This window comes from Trachypithecus francoisi, unplaced genomic scaffold, assembly GCF_009764315.1.
Source record: "Trachypithecus francoisi isolate TF-2019V2 unplaced genomic scaffold, Tfra_2.0 Contig01603, whole genome shotgun sequence".
Lineage (NCBI taxonomy): Eukaryota > Metazoa > Chordata > Mammalia > Primates > Cercopithecidae > Trachypithecus > Trachypithecus francoisi.
Window position 1 is genome coordinate 1,451,916 of NW_022681445.1, and position 19,264 is coordinate 1,471,179.

At 40.6% G+C, this 19,264-nt stretch overlaps 1 protein-coding gene across 1 annotated transcript in view; it reads left to right on the plus strand.

Annotated features, from left to right (window-relative positions):
• The window catches only part of PTCHD1 (patched domain containing 1), a 64,985-nt gene extending 52,052 nt beyond the window's left edge, over positions 1-12,933 (plus strand). Inside the window, 1 exon segment of the mRNA XM_033195371.1 lies at positions 8,687-12,933. Coding sequence (XP_033051262.1) covers positions 8,687-10,341 — 1,655 coding nt within the window. The 3' untranslated portion in view covers positions 10,342-12,933.
• The last annotated feature ends 6,331 nt before the right edge of the window (positions 12,934-19,264 follow it).

The window sequence follows — 19,264 nt, forward strand, 5'->3', positions numbered from 1 at the left end:
GATTATTTCTAATTTGCGGATTAGTGCTAGGAAAAGAATAATAGCAGGGAAGTTTGGCTTCTTTCAGCTGTGTATTTTAAGATTATTCATATGTAACAGAAACCAGAAGATTGGGTTCCATTCTTCAAAAATTTGTTCTCATATGATGCCACTTGAAATGTAATGCTCATAAAAAGGGAAGGGCAAAAATACACATGCAAAAAATTTAGTTCCAACTGAAAAATTGTAATTATTAATATTTTTGCTCTAAACTTAAGCAAACCTGAAAGGTTTTGCTTTCCTGATGAGTATTCTGATATATTTCTAAAGTCATGAGAAAATGGGGGAAAAAATCAGTCAGATAATAATGAAATTTAAGCCATATGAAATCGCCAATATCCAACCATTTTTGGCCTACAAACTTGGTACCACTATCTGGTCATTTTTGAACTATAAAAATGGTAATTTTGTGTGGTTCAGCCTAATACATTATTGTAGAAATCCATTATTTGTAACAATATGACAATTTGCCTGATGGAGTAAGAAGTATATTAGAATGCTGTAGAAATCCTTTGCTTAGATATAAATCAGTAATAGGTTCAGCATGTTATAGAGAAAAAAACTGATAAGAGTTTTGTTGTTCATATCTTTGTGTACATCTATTTTTTAAAAACACATTTTATTTTACAGTATTTCCAAAGTTTGTCTCCCGAATATCTTTTTTTTGTAATGGCCCATGGTCATTATGGGACTAATTTACAAGGAGATTACGTAATTTAGGCTTGTAGTTCGTTCTTGCCCTTTTATTCTTATGCTCCATCAATCATATTAGGGTGAGAGTAGGTGGAAAGAAATAGATTTAGGGGAATGGAACAAAACAAGTTTTATTGTTCTATTTTTAACCATAAAGTAAGACAAGAACAGGACTTGGGGGCACAAATCCAGGAAGGCAGAATTCAGGCAGAGGAATACAAAGGGCCTTTGTCTTTGACCCAGGATTCCCAGATATCCCCTGGTTGGTCTCTCTACCCGGTCTTGCCCAGGGAATGAGGGAGTGACAGACCATGTAAAGCTTGGGCAGCAGGAGGCAACATCAGGACACTAAACTAAACATAGACCCTGAGGAGGAATACCTGGCATCTACATTTGGACTAGACTCTCAGAAAGTCACAGCTGGGCAGTCTTGACCAGATGGATATACAGAAGCTCACAACCCAAACAGGTTCACAGTTATTGTCAAGGAAACCCTGCATTTCACCAAGGCTATTTTATTACTCAAGAACCAAAATATAGACAGATGGAGCCCAAGAGAGGGATTCTATAGCCCCTTCTCTACACTGATTGGTGTAGCAACACTAACATTATTTTGCTCATCAGTAACATAAATTTCACATCAGCCTACTATTCATCTTGTGTGTATGTGTGTCTTTATAACCTATGTGCATAATATATATTATATATCACATTAGCTGTATTATATATCATATGCAATATGATATGTAGTAAGCTCATGTTATGTATTTATATGTATACAATGTGTTTATAACATATATTATGTAATATATATTGCTTGAATATTTAAATAGAAGTACTATATATTTCTCTGTATATATTATCTGGTGTATAGAGTCTAACATTTTATATGTAAATATATAAAATATATTTGAATAAGATATGCCATATATACATGTTTATATATTACATCTGTATTCTATATGAAAAGAAATTACACAATGACCATAGCATATATTATAGGCCACATTTATACACACTGGTCTTATATAATGTACATACACACAATATTGAAATACTTTATCTTTAAACAAGGAAGAGCTATAAGCAAATTCATTCTAGAGCTCTCTTTTGCAGCTAACTAGTGAAGAAAAATCATTTCTAAGACTAAAAACCAATGCTCTGATTAGAATTTTCAAAATGTGACAAGTATCTGGTACAAAGAATAAGATGTGTGTGTTCCCCCTGATGTGAGCATCTGTCTTTACTTAAACAGAGTACACCTTTATTCTTACTCTTAACTGTGAGGCAAAACAGGCTGCGATAAACCAAACAATTCAGCTTATAAAGTAAATGTTTATAACTGGCAAAGTGTAAATGTAACCCAATTAATGAACTTCTCCCTGAAAATAGATGTTACTCAACCCAGACATATATACACTTTAAATTTCTTCTTAAAAAAACACAAAAATCATGAATTTATGTGGATGTCATTGAAAAACAGGCATCTTATAAACATGAGCTACTTAGTGAAGTTTTTCTAAGAATAAAATAGGCTTTAAGCAGATTTTGCTTATGGATTATAGTCTATGAAATTTTGAGAAGAATATAGTCATTTTATTTCCATATATGAAATTTAGCACTGCTCAGGCATGCTATAAACAGCTTCATTGACTCATGATATTAAATATTTTCATGTTGAAACTGAAAGATCATCCATCAATCAGCAAGCCATCCCATTTCCTCCTTCTTAGCCATTCCTTACTTTGAGGAACTCAGGATGAAGAAATCCTGCTAGTGTGGAAAGGATTAAAATGTGAGTAGCACCCAAAGGCATCTATCAGCTGCTGTGTTGTGGCTATGTACATTGGGACAGGTGGGAGAATCTGGGCCTGAAGAAAAATCTGACTTACAAAATCCAGAAGTATTGTACAAAGTAGATTGATTTGCCTATGATTATTCATTGAAAACAACAACAACAAATCACCCAGACTGTCTCCAATAGCAAAACCACTAAATACATTTAAAATATTATTCACTTTATGAGCAACTTTCCAGAAGTATATCTACTGGGTAAAGAAAGGTTAACTCTCAACTATTTGTTAGTGGATTCTGTCTTACTGGATTATGAACAACCCTGAAGGCTTTGATCAGGCCGCAGAAAGTTCTGGGTGACAGTGAGATTTAATCTCTAAGGGTGATTGATAGTCACCCTCAGTGATGGGAGGATTGGCCAGTTGAGTTTTTTTCCACCATTAGTGTTATTTATCATCTGTGCTTCTTTTTCTCTTCATTAGCTCCAAAGTCTGAGAGTTAACAACACATTCAGATATAAAAATTTTGAAAAGAAGAAAAATTATTAGCCTAAATTCTTTTTTTTTTTTTTTTGAGAGGGAGTCTCACTCTGTTGCCCAGGCTGGAGTACAGTGACGCGATCTCGGCTCACTGCAAGCTCCACCTCCTGGGTTCATGCCATTCTCCTGCCTCAGCCTCCTGAATAGCTGGGACTACAGGCACCCGCCACCATGCCCGGCTAATTTTTTGTATTTTTAGTAGAAACGGGGTTTCACCGTGTTACCCAGGATGGTCTCAAACTCCTGACCTCGTGATCCACCCGCCTCGGCCTCTCAAAGTGCTGGGATTACAGGCGTGAGCCACCGCACCTGGCCTAGCCTAAATTCTTTAATATTTTATTTTATTAGATGACAACCCCAAAGTTTACTGCAAATAAAATTAATAAAAGCAGTTTTCCTTTTAAAATCACACTCCTGGCCCAAATTTTGCCTCAACATTAGTGAAGAACCCTACTAGCCTGACTAAAACCTTGAGCTGCCTCAGAGTATTCACTCATGAATAATTAGAACTTGGCGCTCTCTTCTCTCTCTCTCTGTCTCTTTCTCTCTCTCTCTCTCTCTTTATGTGTGTGTGTTTTCACATACTAATATGCATTTGTTCTTATGCATGTAACAATACAGACATGCAGTGTAACAAAAATAGAAACAAACATCTTGAATATGCTTTTAAAGGACAAGAGAATGCTTTAAAAGCATTTTTATCTTCAAAATCTGATAGAATCAGGATGTGTTAACAGTTCCCGTTGGCAACTCCTCAGTCTTACACTGTGACTGTAAAAGAAGGAATCCCCTGGGATGTTGTATCATCCAGGGTAATCTTAGAATGTGAGGATGTCAGGATGTTGAGGTTCCTGATATCCTCACTATGATACAGTCTTTTACCTCAAGGTCTCAGGCTGTGACCTGGCCCTCAAATGATGAGTCATGACTCCCATTACCACCATAGGGTCCCTAGTGACCAAAATCAAAATCTGTATTTAGGTAGCTCCGCCCTGCCCCCACCCCATGAGTTCTGTCACCAGGGAGTCCTTGTGAACAGACTTGGGACTTTGGAGATGGGAAATTGTTATTTGCCAAAGTTATGCTTTATGCCAATGACATACGCCCACTGGTCAGATTTCACAGAGAAGCTTATAGAACTCCAACTTTGTAGAGAAGTTTTTAAACCTAGAGTGCAAAGCAAACAGCAGTACTTTTGCTTTTAAAATACCTTTTTAAAAAGTAGGAAACAATAGACCTCTGAAAAGTATCTTCAGTCCACATGCAGTATCTGTTTGCCCACGTCTGTAAGATTTGGCATTAGAGTTCCGCTTGCTGGACTACAGCCTCAGAATTAAGAGAGCGGGCTGGGCGTGGTGGCTCACGCCTGTAATCCCAGCGCTTTGGGAGGCCGAGGCAGGCGGATCACCTGAGGTCAGGAGTTCAAGACCAGCCTGGTCAACATGGTGAAACCCCGTCTCTACTAAAAATACAAAAATTACCCGGGTGTGGTGGTGCATGCCTGTAATCCCAGCTACCAGGGAGGCTGAGGCAGGGGAATCACTGGAACTTAGGAGGCAGAGGCTGCAGTGAGCCAAGATTACGCCACTGCACTCCACCCTGGGAGATTGAGTGAGACTCCATCTCAAAAAAAAAAAAAAAAATAGAGCAGTGAATGATGGTGATGCTAAGAATGGAGCCATCCCCTGAAAGAGGAAAGTGGAGAGGAACAGAACCTACCAAAATCTATCTTCTCTGCCTCTCCTTGACTCCAAGTGGCTCGGTTTCTGGAGTGCTAGTAAAAGATAAGGTCAGATCTGACTGGAGGAAAAACTGAAGAAATTCATCTCTGTGAAATTCTCCTACCTGCCATTTCCTCTTTATTCCATCCCCACTTCCACTCTCTGTCCCATTTCCCAGACCTAAGAGAAGCTGCTTCAGTAGACCACTGTCCCAGAGGAGTTTGCATTTAAAAGGATACCCTTGAAAGTTCCAAGGGGAACTCAGGTATAATTCCAGCATTCTGGAGGGCAGGACGGGCCTCATGTCCTAGGGCTTTTGGAATGTGTCTCCCCTTGAATCCAGGCCAGAAAACAGGGTCCTCACTGATGGGCTTTCCTATAGGATAACAGGCCAACCTCTTCAGCAAAAATACCCAGCTGTGAGCCAGGACTACTGCCAGCCAGGCACTCCAGGCTGCTAATCCTTAAGAGGTGACCACAGCTGTGCTGGCACTTGTCCCTCCCTTGACTGACAAAGCTTCAGGAAGGAGGCCCAGTTATGGTATCAGCAATTGTTCCAGAAATCCAAAGGGCTCTTGTAAGATGCTGTAGAACTCCAGTTTGGGGTTTCTGGTGTAGGAATCTGCTAGAGAGGTGTGGCTTGAGAAAGGGAAATCTGACCTATCAGGAATGGTGGTAGGGGCCTTTGGAGGCAAAGCCAGGGATAACTAGCAATAAATGCTGAGTGATCAGTTAGAACAAATTCTTTCTCAGGGCCTCTTCTGATTTCTGTGAGTGGCTGCATGTACACACCTGTAGCAAGAAGAACTGAGGAAAGGCATTGTTTCCAAAAGTCCCAAGAATAGAATTAGAATTCTCTTTGGAGCTGCCCCCAAACCAAGAACATACGCAAAAAGAGCTGGGACTCAGTATAAAAGATCAAACTATAGAAGGACAAGGCATTTAAAATGCAGCAACAGAACTCAAGAGAGAAGCCAACAGCCTACTTCCACCTTTCCTTGATTTTGATTACTTTCTTTTTTTTTTTTTTTTTTTTTTTTTTTGAGACGGAGTCTTGCTCTGTCGCCCAGGCTGGAGTGCAGTGGCCGGATCTCAGCTCACTGCAAGCTCCGCCTCCCGGGGTTCACGCCATTCTCCTGCCTCAGCCTCCGTAGTAGCTGGGACTACAGGCGCCCGCCACCTCGCCCGGCTAGCTTTTTATTTATTTATTTTTTTAGTAGAGACGGGGTTTCACCGTGTTAGCCAGGATGGTCTCGATCTCCTGACCTCGTGATCTGCCCGTCTCGGCCTCCAAAGTGCTGGGATTACAGGCTTGAGCCACCGTGCCCGGCCGATTTTGATTACTTTGATTCTGGGCCTTGGAGCCTCAGTCTGGTCACCTAATATCTCTGTTAATTCAAATCCTTTTCTCAATTAGCTTCTAAGATTATTCAACAGCAAGGTAAGAAATTGATTCCTATTGTATTTTCCAAGAATCAGGGTCAGATAATGTCATTATAAAATATGACACTGATTTTTAAAAGAACTGCAAAACAGATTTAAGTTCTATTATATGGCTAATTCCAATTCTGCTATGTGCTTTATTTTCTTGCCATATTTAATGACTCAGTACTAAAACCCTGTTTTAATTTTTTGTGTGTTTCTGGCAAGTAAATATCATTAAAAAATTATTTCCCATTTACAGTGACCCCCTGAAGTGTGCTTTGCCCACCAAAGCTTACTTGCTCTACATGGCCCCAGAAAAAAAAAAAGTCAATATTACTTCTTCAGGGACAGTGCCTCAGAGATATTCTCTTTTTACCCTCATTGTCAAGGGAATGGTCACTTAATCAAAGGTCAGTGGGTCCATCTTGAAAATATACTAGAAACAGATTTACTCATGTTCTGTCTCCAGACTAGATGTTAACTACCTAAGCATAATTAGCGACAGGATGCCAGTCACTGAGTGTACTTTTTACTTCATGTCTGGGGAGTTTAGGTGCCTTCATTTTAATAGGGGCCTTGGTGCTGGTTATCAAATTGACAGTCTTGACCTGACTTCTAAAAGTGGCTGTAAAACGATGCCTAGTAAATTAAGATAAATGCCAAATTCCTCTGAGGAAATAGGCCTAAATCATTACTGTGAAATGGGCATTCAGGTTTGGGGCCAGGACTTCACAATAAGGATATAAATACCAGCCTGGGCATGAGGGAAGATGTGCACTTAGCTATTGTACACACAAGATAACAGTGACTCACTTTATTCAGCATTATGCTTGGCTGGAGATTTTAAATTCCTTTTTAAAAACAAGACTATTGTACCACAGGGTAAAGATTTTATTATCCTCAATAATGGGATTGAATATGCCAAGGCATGGAAACAGGAAATTCGATCTGCTGATACTCAGTGCCAAGACAGGGGTTATCGAAATCCACAATGGGTCACTTTGGTGGGCTTTCCAATGTTGCAGTGGCGTGGAAACACAGGGACCTGAAGTAGGGAAATGTCTGACTCCAACTAGGAGAGGTGGTAGAAGTCATGCTAGATCAGGTTCCAGGCAGTAGTATGGAGTCAGAACATAGGCATTTACTGTACCTCTGCTATTTCAGTATTGCTGAAATACTAAACCGGGAGGCGAAGGCACTAAGCAGTTATGCAGAGGGGTTACTGATCTGGCTCTTTCCCACAGATGCCACTATCAAATAGTGCAGAGAAGCTAGCAGAGTCACCGCTGACGTATTATATCACTGCCTGATAAGTCATGTATGAATAACCAAAATTGGTCAAGCAGATCCCTGAAGACAAATTGCAAGTCATAAACCTTCAACCTGAATTCTAATTTTTATCAATAACCAGAAGAGTTCATATTTATCTATTTTTTCTGTATTTTCTTCACTGAAACTTCTTCACTCCTACTTATTTTGCTTCCCTCTTTCTCAGATTTATTGCTTCCTGCCCTGATATTTGGGGAGGGAAAAAAGAGGGGGCTGTGATTTAGTTTCCTGTCAAGACTCAAATTAGATACACTGCCTATTTATCACTAAAACCCACCAGTTGGCCAATTTTAAATGAAGTGACGGGACATTAACTCAGAACCCTCTGCCCACTGTCTTCCTCTGCACTGACCCCTAGCCAGACTTGTGGGAATGGAAAGCAAAATGATGAGTGTCCAGACATCTTCTCTTCTCTGGAATGTTCCACCAACCAGACTGCACCAATAACCCTAAGCTATTAATGGGAAAAATCCCCAGGAGACATATGCACAAGTTTAATCAGCTTTTATTCTTTTTAGAGTCAGGGTCTTGCTCTGCTGCCCAGGCTGGAGTGCAGTGGCACAATCATGGCTCACTGCAGCCTCCAATTCCCAGGCTCAAGAGATCCACCTACCTCAGTCAGCCTCCCGAGTAGCTGGGACTACAGATATGAGCCACGATTCCTGGCTAAGTTCTTTCATTTTCTTTCTTTTTTTTTTTTTTTTTTCTTGAGACAGGGTCTTGTTACATTGCCCAGGCTGGTATCAAACTCCTGGTCTCAAGTAACCTTCCTTCCTCAGTCTCCCAAGTTGCTAGGATTACAGGCATGAGCCACCATGCCTGGCTCTACTCAGCTTTCTGTAGTCAAAAGTTCATCTAAGTGTAGTTTGGTTCGTGGAACACTCCAAAGAAGAGAACTTTCTTAAACCAGAGGGAATATGAAGATCTTTGCTTCTCTATCTACCCTTTCATTATCTATTAACATTTACGATTCATCAAAACATGGGTCTATCTCCCCATAGGAGAAATCATTGGCATTCACATACCCATCACCACTAGAGTTGGTTATGTTTGCCTTGACCCAGTAGTCCCCCATAATCAAGTTGATTTCCCTCTTAAGAGATTAGTCCTTTAAACTTCTGCTCTGGTCTTTTTCTGCCCCCTTAGGTCATGGATTATATGGGACTTTTGAAATGTTATCCTCCTGGAGGAAAACTAGAGAAGACCAACATGTTAAAGAGAGAACTGCAGCAGTCTATGCAGACTCCATGCTCTCCTTTTCTCTCACCACTGCCATGTACCTGGTCACCTTTGGCATAGGGGCCAGCCCTTTCACAAACATTGAGGCAGCCAGGATTTTCTGCTGCAATTCCTGTATTGCAATCTTCTTCAACTACCTCTATGTACTCTCGTTTTATGGTTCCAGCCTAGTGTTCACTGGCTACATAGAAAATAATTACCAGCATAGTATCTTCTGTAGAAAAGTCCCAAAGCCTGAGGCATTGCAGGAGAAGCCGGCATGGTACAGGTTTCTCCTGACAGCCAGATTCAGTGAGGACACAACTGAAGGCGAGGAAGCGAACACTTACGAGAGTCACCTATTGGTATGTTTCCTCAAACGCTATTACTGTGACTGGATAACCAACACCTATGTCAAGCCTTTTGTAGTTCTCTTTTACCTTATTTATATTTCCTTTGCCTTAATGGGCTATCTGCAGGTCAGTGAAGGGTCAGACCTTAGTAACATCGTAGCAACCGCGACACAAACCATTGAGTACACTACTGCCCAGCAAAAGTACTTTAGCAACTACAGTCCTGTGATTGGGTTTTACATATATGAGTCTATAGAATACTGGAACACTAGTGTCCAAGAAGATGTTCTAGAATACACCAAGGGGTTTGTGCGGATATCCTGGTTTGAGAGCTATTTAAATTACCTTCGGAAACTCAATGTATCCACTGGCTTGCCTAAGAAAAATTTCACAGACATGTTGAGGAATTCCTTTCTGAAAGCCCCTCAATTTTCACATTTTCAAGAGGACATCATCTTCTCTAAAAAATACAATGATGAGGTCGATGTAGTGGCCTCCAGAATGTTTTTGGTGGCCAAGACCATGGAAACAAACAGAGAAGAACTCTATGATCTCTTGGAAACCCTGAGGAGACTTTCTGTCACCTCCAAGGTGAAGTTCATCGTCTTCAATCCGTCCTTTGTGTACATGGATCGATACGCCTCCTCTCTGGGAGCCCCCCTGCACAACTCCTGCATCAGTGCTTTGTTCCTGCTCTTCTTCTCGGCATTCCTGGTGGCAGATTCACTGATTAACGTCTGGATCACTCTAACAGTTGTGTCCGTGGAGTTTGGAGTGATAGGTTTCATGACATTATGGAAAGTAGAACTGGACTGCATTTCTGTGCTGTGCTTAATTTATGGAATTAATTACACAATTGACAATTGTGCTCCACTGTTATCCACATTTGTTCTGGGCAAGGATTTCACAAGAACTAAATGGGTAAAAAATGCCCTGGAAGTGCATGGGGTAGCTATTTTACAGAGTTACCTCTGCTATATTGTTGGTCTGATTCCTCTTGCAGCTGTGCCTTCAAATCTGACCTGTACACTGTTCAGGTGCTTGTTTTTAATAGCATTTGTCACCTTCTTTCACTGCTTTGCCATTTTACCTGTGATACTGACTTTCCTGCCACCCTCTAAGAAAAAAAGGAAAGAGAAGAAAAATCCTGAGAACCGGGAGGAAATTGAGTGTGTAGAAATGGTGGATATCGATAGTACCCGTGTGGTTGACCAAATTACAACAGTGTGATAATGTCTGCTTGGTATATTTTCACCTTAGGTCTTATCAAGACCAAAGAGATTATGTTAATGAAACAATTAAATTCAAAGTTGTTCCCTTTTTTAAAGATAGGAAACAGGCATTGCCAAAAAAAAAAAAAAAAAGGAAGGGACAATGGGGAGAAATGGGCATGGCATATTTTCAGTCTTTAAAACAAAAGAGTTGTTATGAGAATTCACACACACACACACACACACACACACACACACACACCCTAGGAGACCTATAGTCTCTTAAACTAAGATCAAATAGAAGAAAGCTTATTAACAAGCAGGATCCTGTCTTATCCAAACTGCAGATGTTGCTGGCATTGTGACAAAACCCACTGATAGAAAGGTCAACTGCCAAGGCAGAAACAGCTTTAAGCATTGTTCAAACAATAAGGCTTCCAGAACTTCTGTAGAGCAGTAGCTCCAGCCATGGTCTGTGGTTTGAGGTTTTAGCTGTCTCACCTAGCTCCCTAACACCAAAGGAGATGCTCTGAAAGTTCTGACCAGCAAAAGCAAGCCAGAACCTTGGAAACTGATATGTGGTAGAGTGACCATCACTCATGGACTAAAATTGTTTCACCCCTAAATTCACCCAGGTGAAGCAGTTTTGTTGTCTAGAATGAAATTATCACATTCCCCCATTGGTATGCTTTTAACATTTGTATAGTTTGGTTTGGTTAAAACACCTTAAAACCAATGACAGCTCCAGCACTGCAGAACTGGTGTGATTCTATTTTGGAAGAGCTTGTCACTTGTCACCAAATGGGTCTGCTTTATTAGTTACAGCTCTTGGCAGGAGGATCCAGGGACCCAGAACCACAGAGACAAACCAAATACCTGGCATGATGGAGCAAAAGCAGGTGTCTACTTGGACCCAGATATAGTGTCTCCATTTTAACAACGACAACAAAATAGCCAGCTGGTACAGCTGTTTGTGGTTGGCCCTACATGTATTTTTTGCATGGATACCCAGAAACATCTGCCCACGCATAACTGAGGGAAAAAAACGAACACTGAAATAGTAATTTGCTGTTGCTTCCAACTTGTAGTGCCAGTCTGCCTTTGCTATGAAACACACCTGCTCAGAGACAGAGAGGGGAAGATCTTTGGTAAGTCTAAGTCCTGACACTGAGAAGCTTTGTAGAAGTGCAGGGAGATAAAGGGCCAAAAGGGAGACAGATGGAAAAGACTGGAAAAAGTATTCACTAATACAAATCTATCAATGATGGCAGTCCATTCTCTTACTAAACTGGCTGCACCTCACCTTGCTGGTCCCCCCCACACCTTTTTTGATGTCCTTCTACTTCATCATAGCAAGGCCCTTCTGTGTATTAACAAGCCTAGATATTTACACTCTTGACTTCCAGTATCTACAGAAGAATGGTTCATAGATCTAAACAGAAATGGGTTAGATCTAAAAAGGCTGTATACGTTGTCCAGGCCCCTGCATTTCTTTAAATTTATAAAAATGAAGCTAAAACCCGGTTACATTTGTAGCAAATATCTACAGTATTTTTCCCTTTTGGAGATGTAGCTTATTTAGACATCTACAGTGGTAAGCATTTCCCAAAAGCATCTTACCTTTCTGAACCTTAGCAGACATGCTGTGCAACTTACCCATCTTCTGCAGAGGAGGAAACTGAGACCTAGGAGAATAAAGTGACTTACTCAGGTCACACCACTAAAGGATTTTCATCATTTCAGCATACCTAAGACAGGGCAGGCCAATTTTCAGTTTTCTCATAAGATGGCTATTACTTCTCTCAAAATGCATTTCCAAAGAAGGAGCATAGGACTTTATTGGCCACAGGGCAGACATTTTTTTAGTGTCTGGGATTAAAATGTTTGAGGTTTAGGTTTGCCGTGGTTTTTCCAAAACAGCAAAAAAGCCCAAATAATTCAGATGTAACCATACCAAGTGCAAACCTGTGCTTTCTATTTCATGTACTGTTGTCCATACAGTTCTAAATACATGTGCAGGGGATTGTAGCTAATGCATTACACACTTGTTCAGTCTCCCCTGCAGACACACTAAGTGATAATACAAGTGTTACGCACTCAACTACAAGATAATAAGCTTTAATCTGAGGACAAGTACAGTCCTCACAAAAGGGCAAGTTTGCATAACAGATCTTCGATCAATTCTGTCTCCAAGGGGCCTGCAACTAGGCTATTATTTATAAACACAACTGAAGAGGCGATTGGTTTTATTCTTAAATCATATGTTGCTAAATCATTTTCTGAACAGTGTGTTCTAAATCAGTCATTGATTTAGTGTCAGCCACGTGGAGCACCTCGGCTTAAAGCGACTCCACAAAACTGACACAACACACACACCAATTAAATGGATTTTGTTGAGAATTTAATCATTCAATTTGGTCAACCAGAATGACTTACTGTGGAACTTTGTTTTATGACAGATAGTAGTTTTCCAAGTTGATTGAGTCTCTGTATACCCTGGCATATTGTATTTTTTAATGAAGGGCATTTTCAAACTTGTCAACTTCTCTTTTCAGCACTTGAAATGAAGGCTTATGGAATTCTGACTGTGAAATGAATTTTTCTATTGGGAGATTATGCATGCCAAGCTTTATTATTTATTGTTAGATAATTATTATTTATTTGTTAATACTGATTATTGATTATTGCTCTGCCGCATTGGTTTAGCCCCACTATGGAGAAGACACTTTAGAAGTAACTCAGAATCACATCCCCATAAAATCTAAGTCTTTACTTCATCAAGTTTTACTTTTTGAATTACTATAAAGAGGGAAAAATTGATCCCTGCAAACACTTGAAGAAGCTGTGTTTTTTTCTTTCAATTAATTCCAACCAAGACATTAACGTCCACTTTACCAAAGAAACTTATTTGATCGTTTTGAGTTGGTGTTTGTTGTTTGTTTACCAAGAAAATATTCCATTCATCAAAAATATTTCTCCTGGTCAACTAAAAAACTGTCATACTGGGATTTTTTTGGCCATTCATAAAGAAAATTGTTAAAAGTCAGGGTAAGGGTGATATTCTCTCATTTAGTGAAACTCAGAAGATGTAAATTCACAAGGAATGTGGTGTTTGCAAGAAAAAAAGTGATACTTGAAATAGGGCATTATTGTTTAGCCTACAGCAACATTCCAACAAGTAGCATCAGGGCTCCTCAGGTTAAAAGAAGTATAGTTTGTTCCAGAGAAAAACGAAGACAAACCCTCATGAAATGTTTCTCCATTGTTCCAGCTCATAAGTTTTACTTTGTGTTGGGTTTTGGAGTTTTTAGTTTCTTTGATGTTTGTTTTGCTTTAATTTGGTTTGTGGTTTGTGTTTGCTTGTGTTTGCTTCTGCCTTTCCTACCACTTTTACTCCCTCAGTTTTCAGTCAGAAGTGTGATAATCAGATACCATCCTCCATGGCCACGCTTTTTGTACAATATACTGCTCCAAATGAGGCCCTTGGTAACCCTTATGACCCTTTAATTCTAACTCACCATCACCCAATCGTAAGTGGCATTCTGAAACCATGACACCACTTTTCTCCAGTGCCAATGACGGAGCTCAGCTGTGTCCATCACAAGAAAAGGTGGAATGGGCAGCTGTCTTGAGAGTGTGGCATGAGGCAGAACCTCTTGGACACAAATGTTATCTTCCTCATAATGGCTTTATTCTTTTGGATCCTATTAAAGTACCCTTGTAAGCTTATAGTAGTGTTTGACCTCTGTGACTGTTTTCTCATCTGTAAAATGGGGATAATGTCAGTAAATATCTTTAAATTCAGCAAATACTTATTGAGTGCCAAATATTGCCCAGATACTGTTCTAGAGACTGGGGACACAACAGTCAACAAATCAGATTTTTAAAAATCTGCGCTCGTAGAGCCTACCTTTGTGTGACATTGCAGTTATATTGTGGGGATTGAGTGAGATGAGAGATGACGTTTGGAAAGCACACTTGGAAAGGCCTGGCAAAGAAAAGAGACTCAAGACATTATTTGTAATTCTTCATTCTCGCACAGTAGCACTAGGGCTCGAGATGTAAAGCTACTGAGAAGTACATTTGAGCCTGAGATTAGGGCTACAAATACAGTGAGTTGCCACAGAAGGTAGTTAATTAGCAATCATTTTAGGACATTCAAAATGAAGCTGGTCACCACTTAGTGGGGCCACTGGAAAGGGGCTGCAAGTCCTGGATGTTGACATCATACTATGATCTTTGAAAAAAACGGATACAGGCACTTGCTTTTGGGGATGGGGAAGAGACACCATTGATTGCTGAATAACTGTGCCTGGCTTGTCTGAGGGAATGTAAACATTCCTTTAGGTAATTTGCTTTTAATTTTGTGTTGAAAGCACCAGGTATTTAGAGACATAAAGTTCCTATTTTTTAAAAGCATAGTAAAGCTGCGATACAAAGAAAAATATTAAGTTAGTGGATTCGCTGGCAAAGAACTAAGAATGGCTGCAGCCAGCACATTGCAGAGTTCCTCCCTGTGGTGGTTACAACTGTTTATTTCTGTTTCATGCCAGTCCAGGAGAAAGCAAAGAGGAAAGTGGATGAGCTATAATCCATTCACCTGAATAGGCAGTGCCAGCTTGCTTCTAACCCGCCCCGCTTCTGTCCAGGTGATTTGTTTGAAGTCCTCTTTGATAACTATGAGAGCACTGTGGAAGGAAGAGGAAGTGAGGCGACCGGAGAGCTATGGCCTCTGTGCAGATTTTTGAGTTAGATTAAAATTAGTACCACCTGATTAGGAGCCTACCTGGTGAGGAAAGAAGCCTTCTCTTCGAAGTAAAAAGAAAGCAATGTGGAAACCAAGGAGGAAACCAGAGAAACCTTGGTGGAAGAAGTGATGTTCCTGTGGAATATGCCAGCAGCTTCTTCCAGAATGCTGACACCAGATGAATCTTTGGTTAGAATTAAGCCTACCCCTTTGTTTTTCACATGAGAAAACTGAACCCTGGAGTAATGAAATTATATTCACAGAGCTAATTAGATATGAGAATATAATTGAAATCTAGTTCTTAGCCTCAATTCTTTCTCCATTCTGCCACTTTACTGCCAGATTCTAGTCATCTAAATTATTGGGGTCTTAACCTGGGGGCCAAATGAGTTCATGGGAGGGGTCTCTGAGCTTCCTAAAATTAAATTATATGCAAAAATGTGTGTATATATTCAACATGTGCATTTTCCTAAAGAGGGCTCATAGTTGTCATCAGATTCCAAAAGAGGTCTATAACCAAAAAGGGTGAAGAACCACTGTCCTAAATTAATAAAAGACCTCATTGGGAATGTGACCCTGGTGTCCTCATTTTGGCTAATGAGCAATCAAGAACTTTTGAACTATCTTTTCTCTAAGGATCCAAAAATCCTTCAAAATAGTGGTTTCTTCATCCCAAGCCAAGTGCCTACTTCTATTCATTTATTCTTCATTCATTCTTTCATTCATTCATTTATTCTGCAAATGTATTTTCAGTGCCAATTCATGTTCTAGCAGCAGCTAAATATGCCCTCCACAGCAGGACCAAGGAGCCCTCTGTACTGTGCTCTTGTTGGCAAGAGGAACACCAGGTTGCTACCACATTCTCACTGTTGCAACAAAATATATATAGCCTCAACATTTCAGTAACCATCCCACACACATACACACATAAAGGCAGCAGCCAACAAAGCCAACATATAGAAATGTGCCCTGTCAAAGAACCAGGGAAGAGCAGCCTATTTCCAGGTTATATATAGTTACATGCTGCTTTGCAACTGCATACCACATCCTTGGAAGGGCTGCTCCCAAATGAGCCCTACTCTGAGATGTCTACACTAGGCATGCTTTCACACATGTGCAGTACCCTACTCTCAAACAAGCATGGAGAGAATAAATCTCATTCATCTTGATAATATTCATAGGGGACAAAGAAGCAACCATGGCCATGGACAGATGGGTGCATTTAAGGACAGGTGTGGCCAGGCACGGTGGCTCATGCCGGCAATCCCAGCACTTTGGGAGCCGAGGCAGGCAGATCACGAGGTCAAGAGATTGAGACCATCCTGGCCAGCATGGTAAAGCCCCGCCTCTACTAAAAATACAAAAAAATTAGCTGGGCGTGGTGGCACGTGCCTGTAGTCCCAGCTACTCAGGAGGCTGAGGCAGGAGAATCACTTGAACCCACAAGGCAGAGGTTGCAGTGAGCCGAGATTTCGCCACTGCACTGCAGCCTGGTGACAGAGTGAGAATCCATCTCAAAAAGGAAAAAAAAAAAGGACAGGTGTGTTTTATACACAAATATGCAGAAGCCCAGTTCTCTTGACTCCAAGTCAGAAGCTAGATAAAATATAGGTTGCTGGAGGAAGTTGGAAAATAAATGACTATACTGCACTTGTTGGCTCTGCGGCTACTGATATAACTTCAGGCACAATGGAATTCACCTGGGTTGACCTATGGGCAAGGCTGGGTGAATCACTACTTGGCCTTGCATGAAGCACAAAGGAGACACCAATGGCTGATCAGTGCCCCTTCCATCATCTTCTGCCCAGCCATGATAAGGAAAGCCTTCTGTTGAGACGGAGGAATATTAGTTCAACTTTGTAACAGCTGATGTGAAGTTTGAGGGCTTTGTTCACTGGGATCCACAAAGTGCATTGTCTAATTCCTGCCAAATGGCAAAGACCCAGCCCATTTCCATTACTCATTCCAGGCTCATGCTTGGGAAAACTAATAACGTTCTCTGACAAAACAATTTCCTTAATTTTCTAGGATGAATCTTGAACATGTTTAGCTCAGCCTTTCAGATATTTATTCTTTAAATTACCACCCTGTCAAAATTGCCTTTGCCCACTGATCCAGAATCACCAAGGCAATTGCCATGATGCCTCCCAGGACTGTGGATGACTGGGCAAACTGGTAATGACCCATTGGCTCTGCTTCACACATACACATACATATTGACACACATATGTACACATGCATATATGTGTGTACAACACAACTATAACATAGAAACATATACCTATAGACATGCACATGTTTACATACACACATCACAGATGTGCATGCACACATACACATGCACACCACCTTTTACAATATGCCTGACACATTTGAGGCACATTAAAATGCCTTGGCAGGCCGGGCGCGGTGGCTCAAGCCTGTAATCCCAGCACTTTGGGAGGCCGAGACGGGCGGCTCATGAGGTCAGGAGATCGAGACCATCCTGGCTAACACGGTGAAACCCCGTCTCTACTAAAATTACAAAAAAACTAGCCGGGCGAGGTGGCGGGCGCCTGTAGTCCCAGCTACTCGGGAGGCTGAGGCAGGAGAATGGCGTAAACCCGGGAGGCGGAGCTTGCAGTGAGCTGAGATCCGGCCACTGCACTCCAGCCTGGGTGACAGAGCGAGACTCCGTCTCAAAAAAAAAAATGCCTTGGCAAGCCCAGCCCTATAGTTCTGTAAGGTTTGGCAGGCCGAAGGCTTCAGATGTCTGCAGGATACCATTGAAAAAAATGTTATCTTCCCCTTCTATATGTTTCTTGTGCATGAGCACAGCTAAGAACAGCCAAACAGTATGCTTTAAAGAAAAGAAACCTGGAAAAGTGAATGTGCCTTGCAATTTAAAAATTGCTAACTGTTTCATAGTGGGAAAACTGCATTTGTTGGAATTTTCTAAGTTATAAGCAAGAAGAATAGCATAGACCCAAAACCACAGAGATCTCTCCCAAGATATGGAATTGTGGAAATTTATTTAGAATATTTGCTTGGTGATCCAGAGAAGGGGGAAAGAAGTGGTGAGGAAGGACATATGGGGTGGTCCCTCCATCTTGCCAACTCCTTGTCTTAGGAAGAAGTGGGCAGTTTCCATTTATCCCTAGCATCAGTTTGATGGGAAAACCAGTGCATTTCATCCACCTCAAGGAAAGGAAGTGCCATGCACGGAGGCCTGGTGATAGGCAACATCCATTTAGGAGAAAAGTCACACAAGCAACAGAAGAACTATCCAAGACTAGAAGCTTAGAAGCTTATACCAAACTCTCTGTCTCTCTGTCTGTCTCTCTCTCTCACACACACACACACCACACACACACACACACCACACACACACACACACACACACACACACACACACAGACACAGTAGTTGGGAGTGGACATTAAGAGGAACCCTAGTGCAGTTCCCCAAAAAATCTTGGCATACAGTATAATAGGGAAAAAGTAATTATTGGGAAGCTGAAAGCAATCACATCTGTGAGGATGACTGAATATATGAGCTGAGGATAATGTAAATTGTTCTGGATTGTCTATAAGGTAAAGATACAGAGCCTGAATCTATGCTTTTCTAAATAAAGGGACCCCATATTTTCTTTTGAATTATTGACCTATAATTCCTCTTCAGCAACTTAGAATACACTCAAGTTCTCTTCCTATTGTTTATGATCCCATAATACAACTACCCACTATTTGTTGTGCTTTACACTCCAGCTTAGAAGCCATGAGCAAAATTATTGAATTACTGAATGCTAGGCCCAAACAAAAGAAATTTCAGCTTGGTTTTAGTAATTTTTTGATCAAACTTCTCTCACTCCTCTAAATGTGCAAATGTTTCAAAATTGTAAAAAGTATGTCTACATAGCCAATGCTCTTAGTATTTTTAACAACAAAGATAACCTCTGCCAATAATTATTAATGACAAAATAGTCATAACTGTTCAATGTTCCTTTAACAGTCCAATTGTAGTAGGTGAGAAAACAAAAAAGAGAAGCTATGTTGAATATTTAGTAATGTTGGAAAAGATCCTCACCCTAGACATAAAATAGTTTAAACATTTAAACATGGCCCCACTCCTATTGTCATTGCTAGTGAAAGAAGTTCCTGAAATTGCATCTTATTTTGTAAAGTTTTGGGCTAAATCACAATAAATTTTAAGTTGC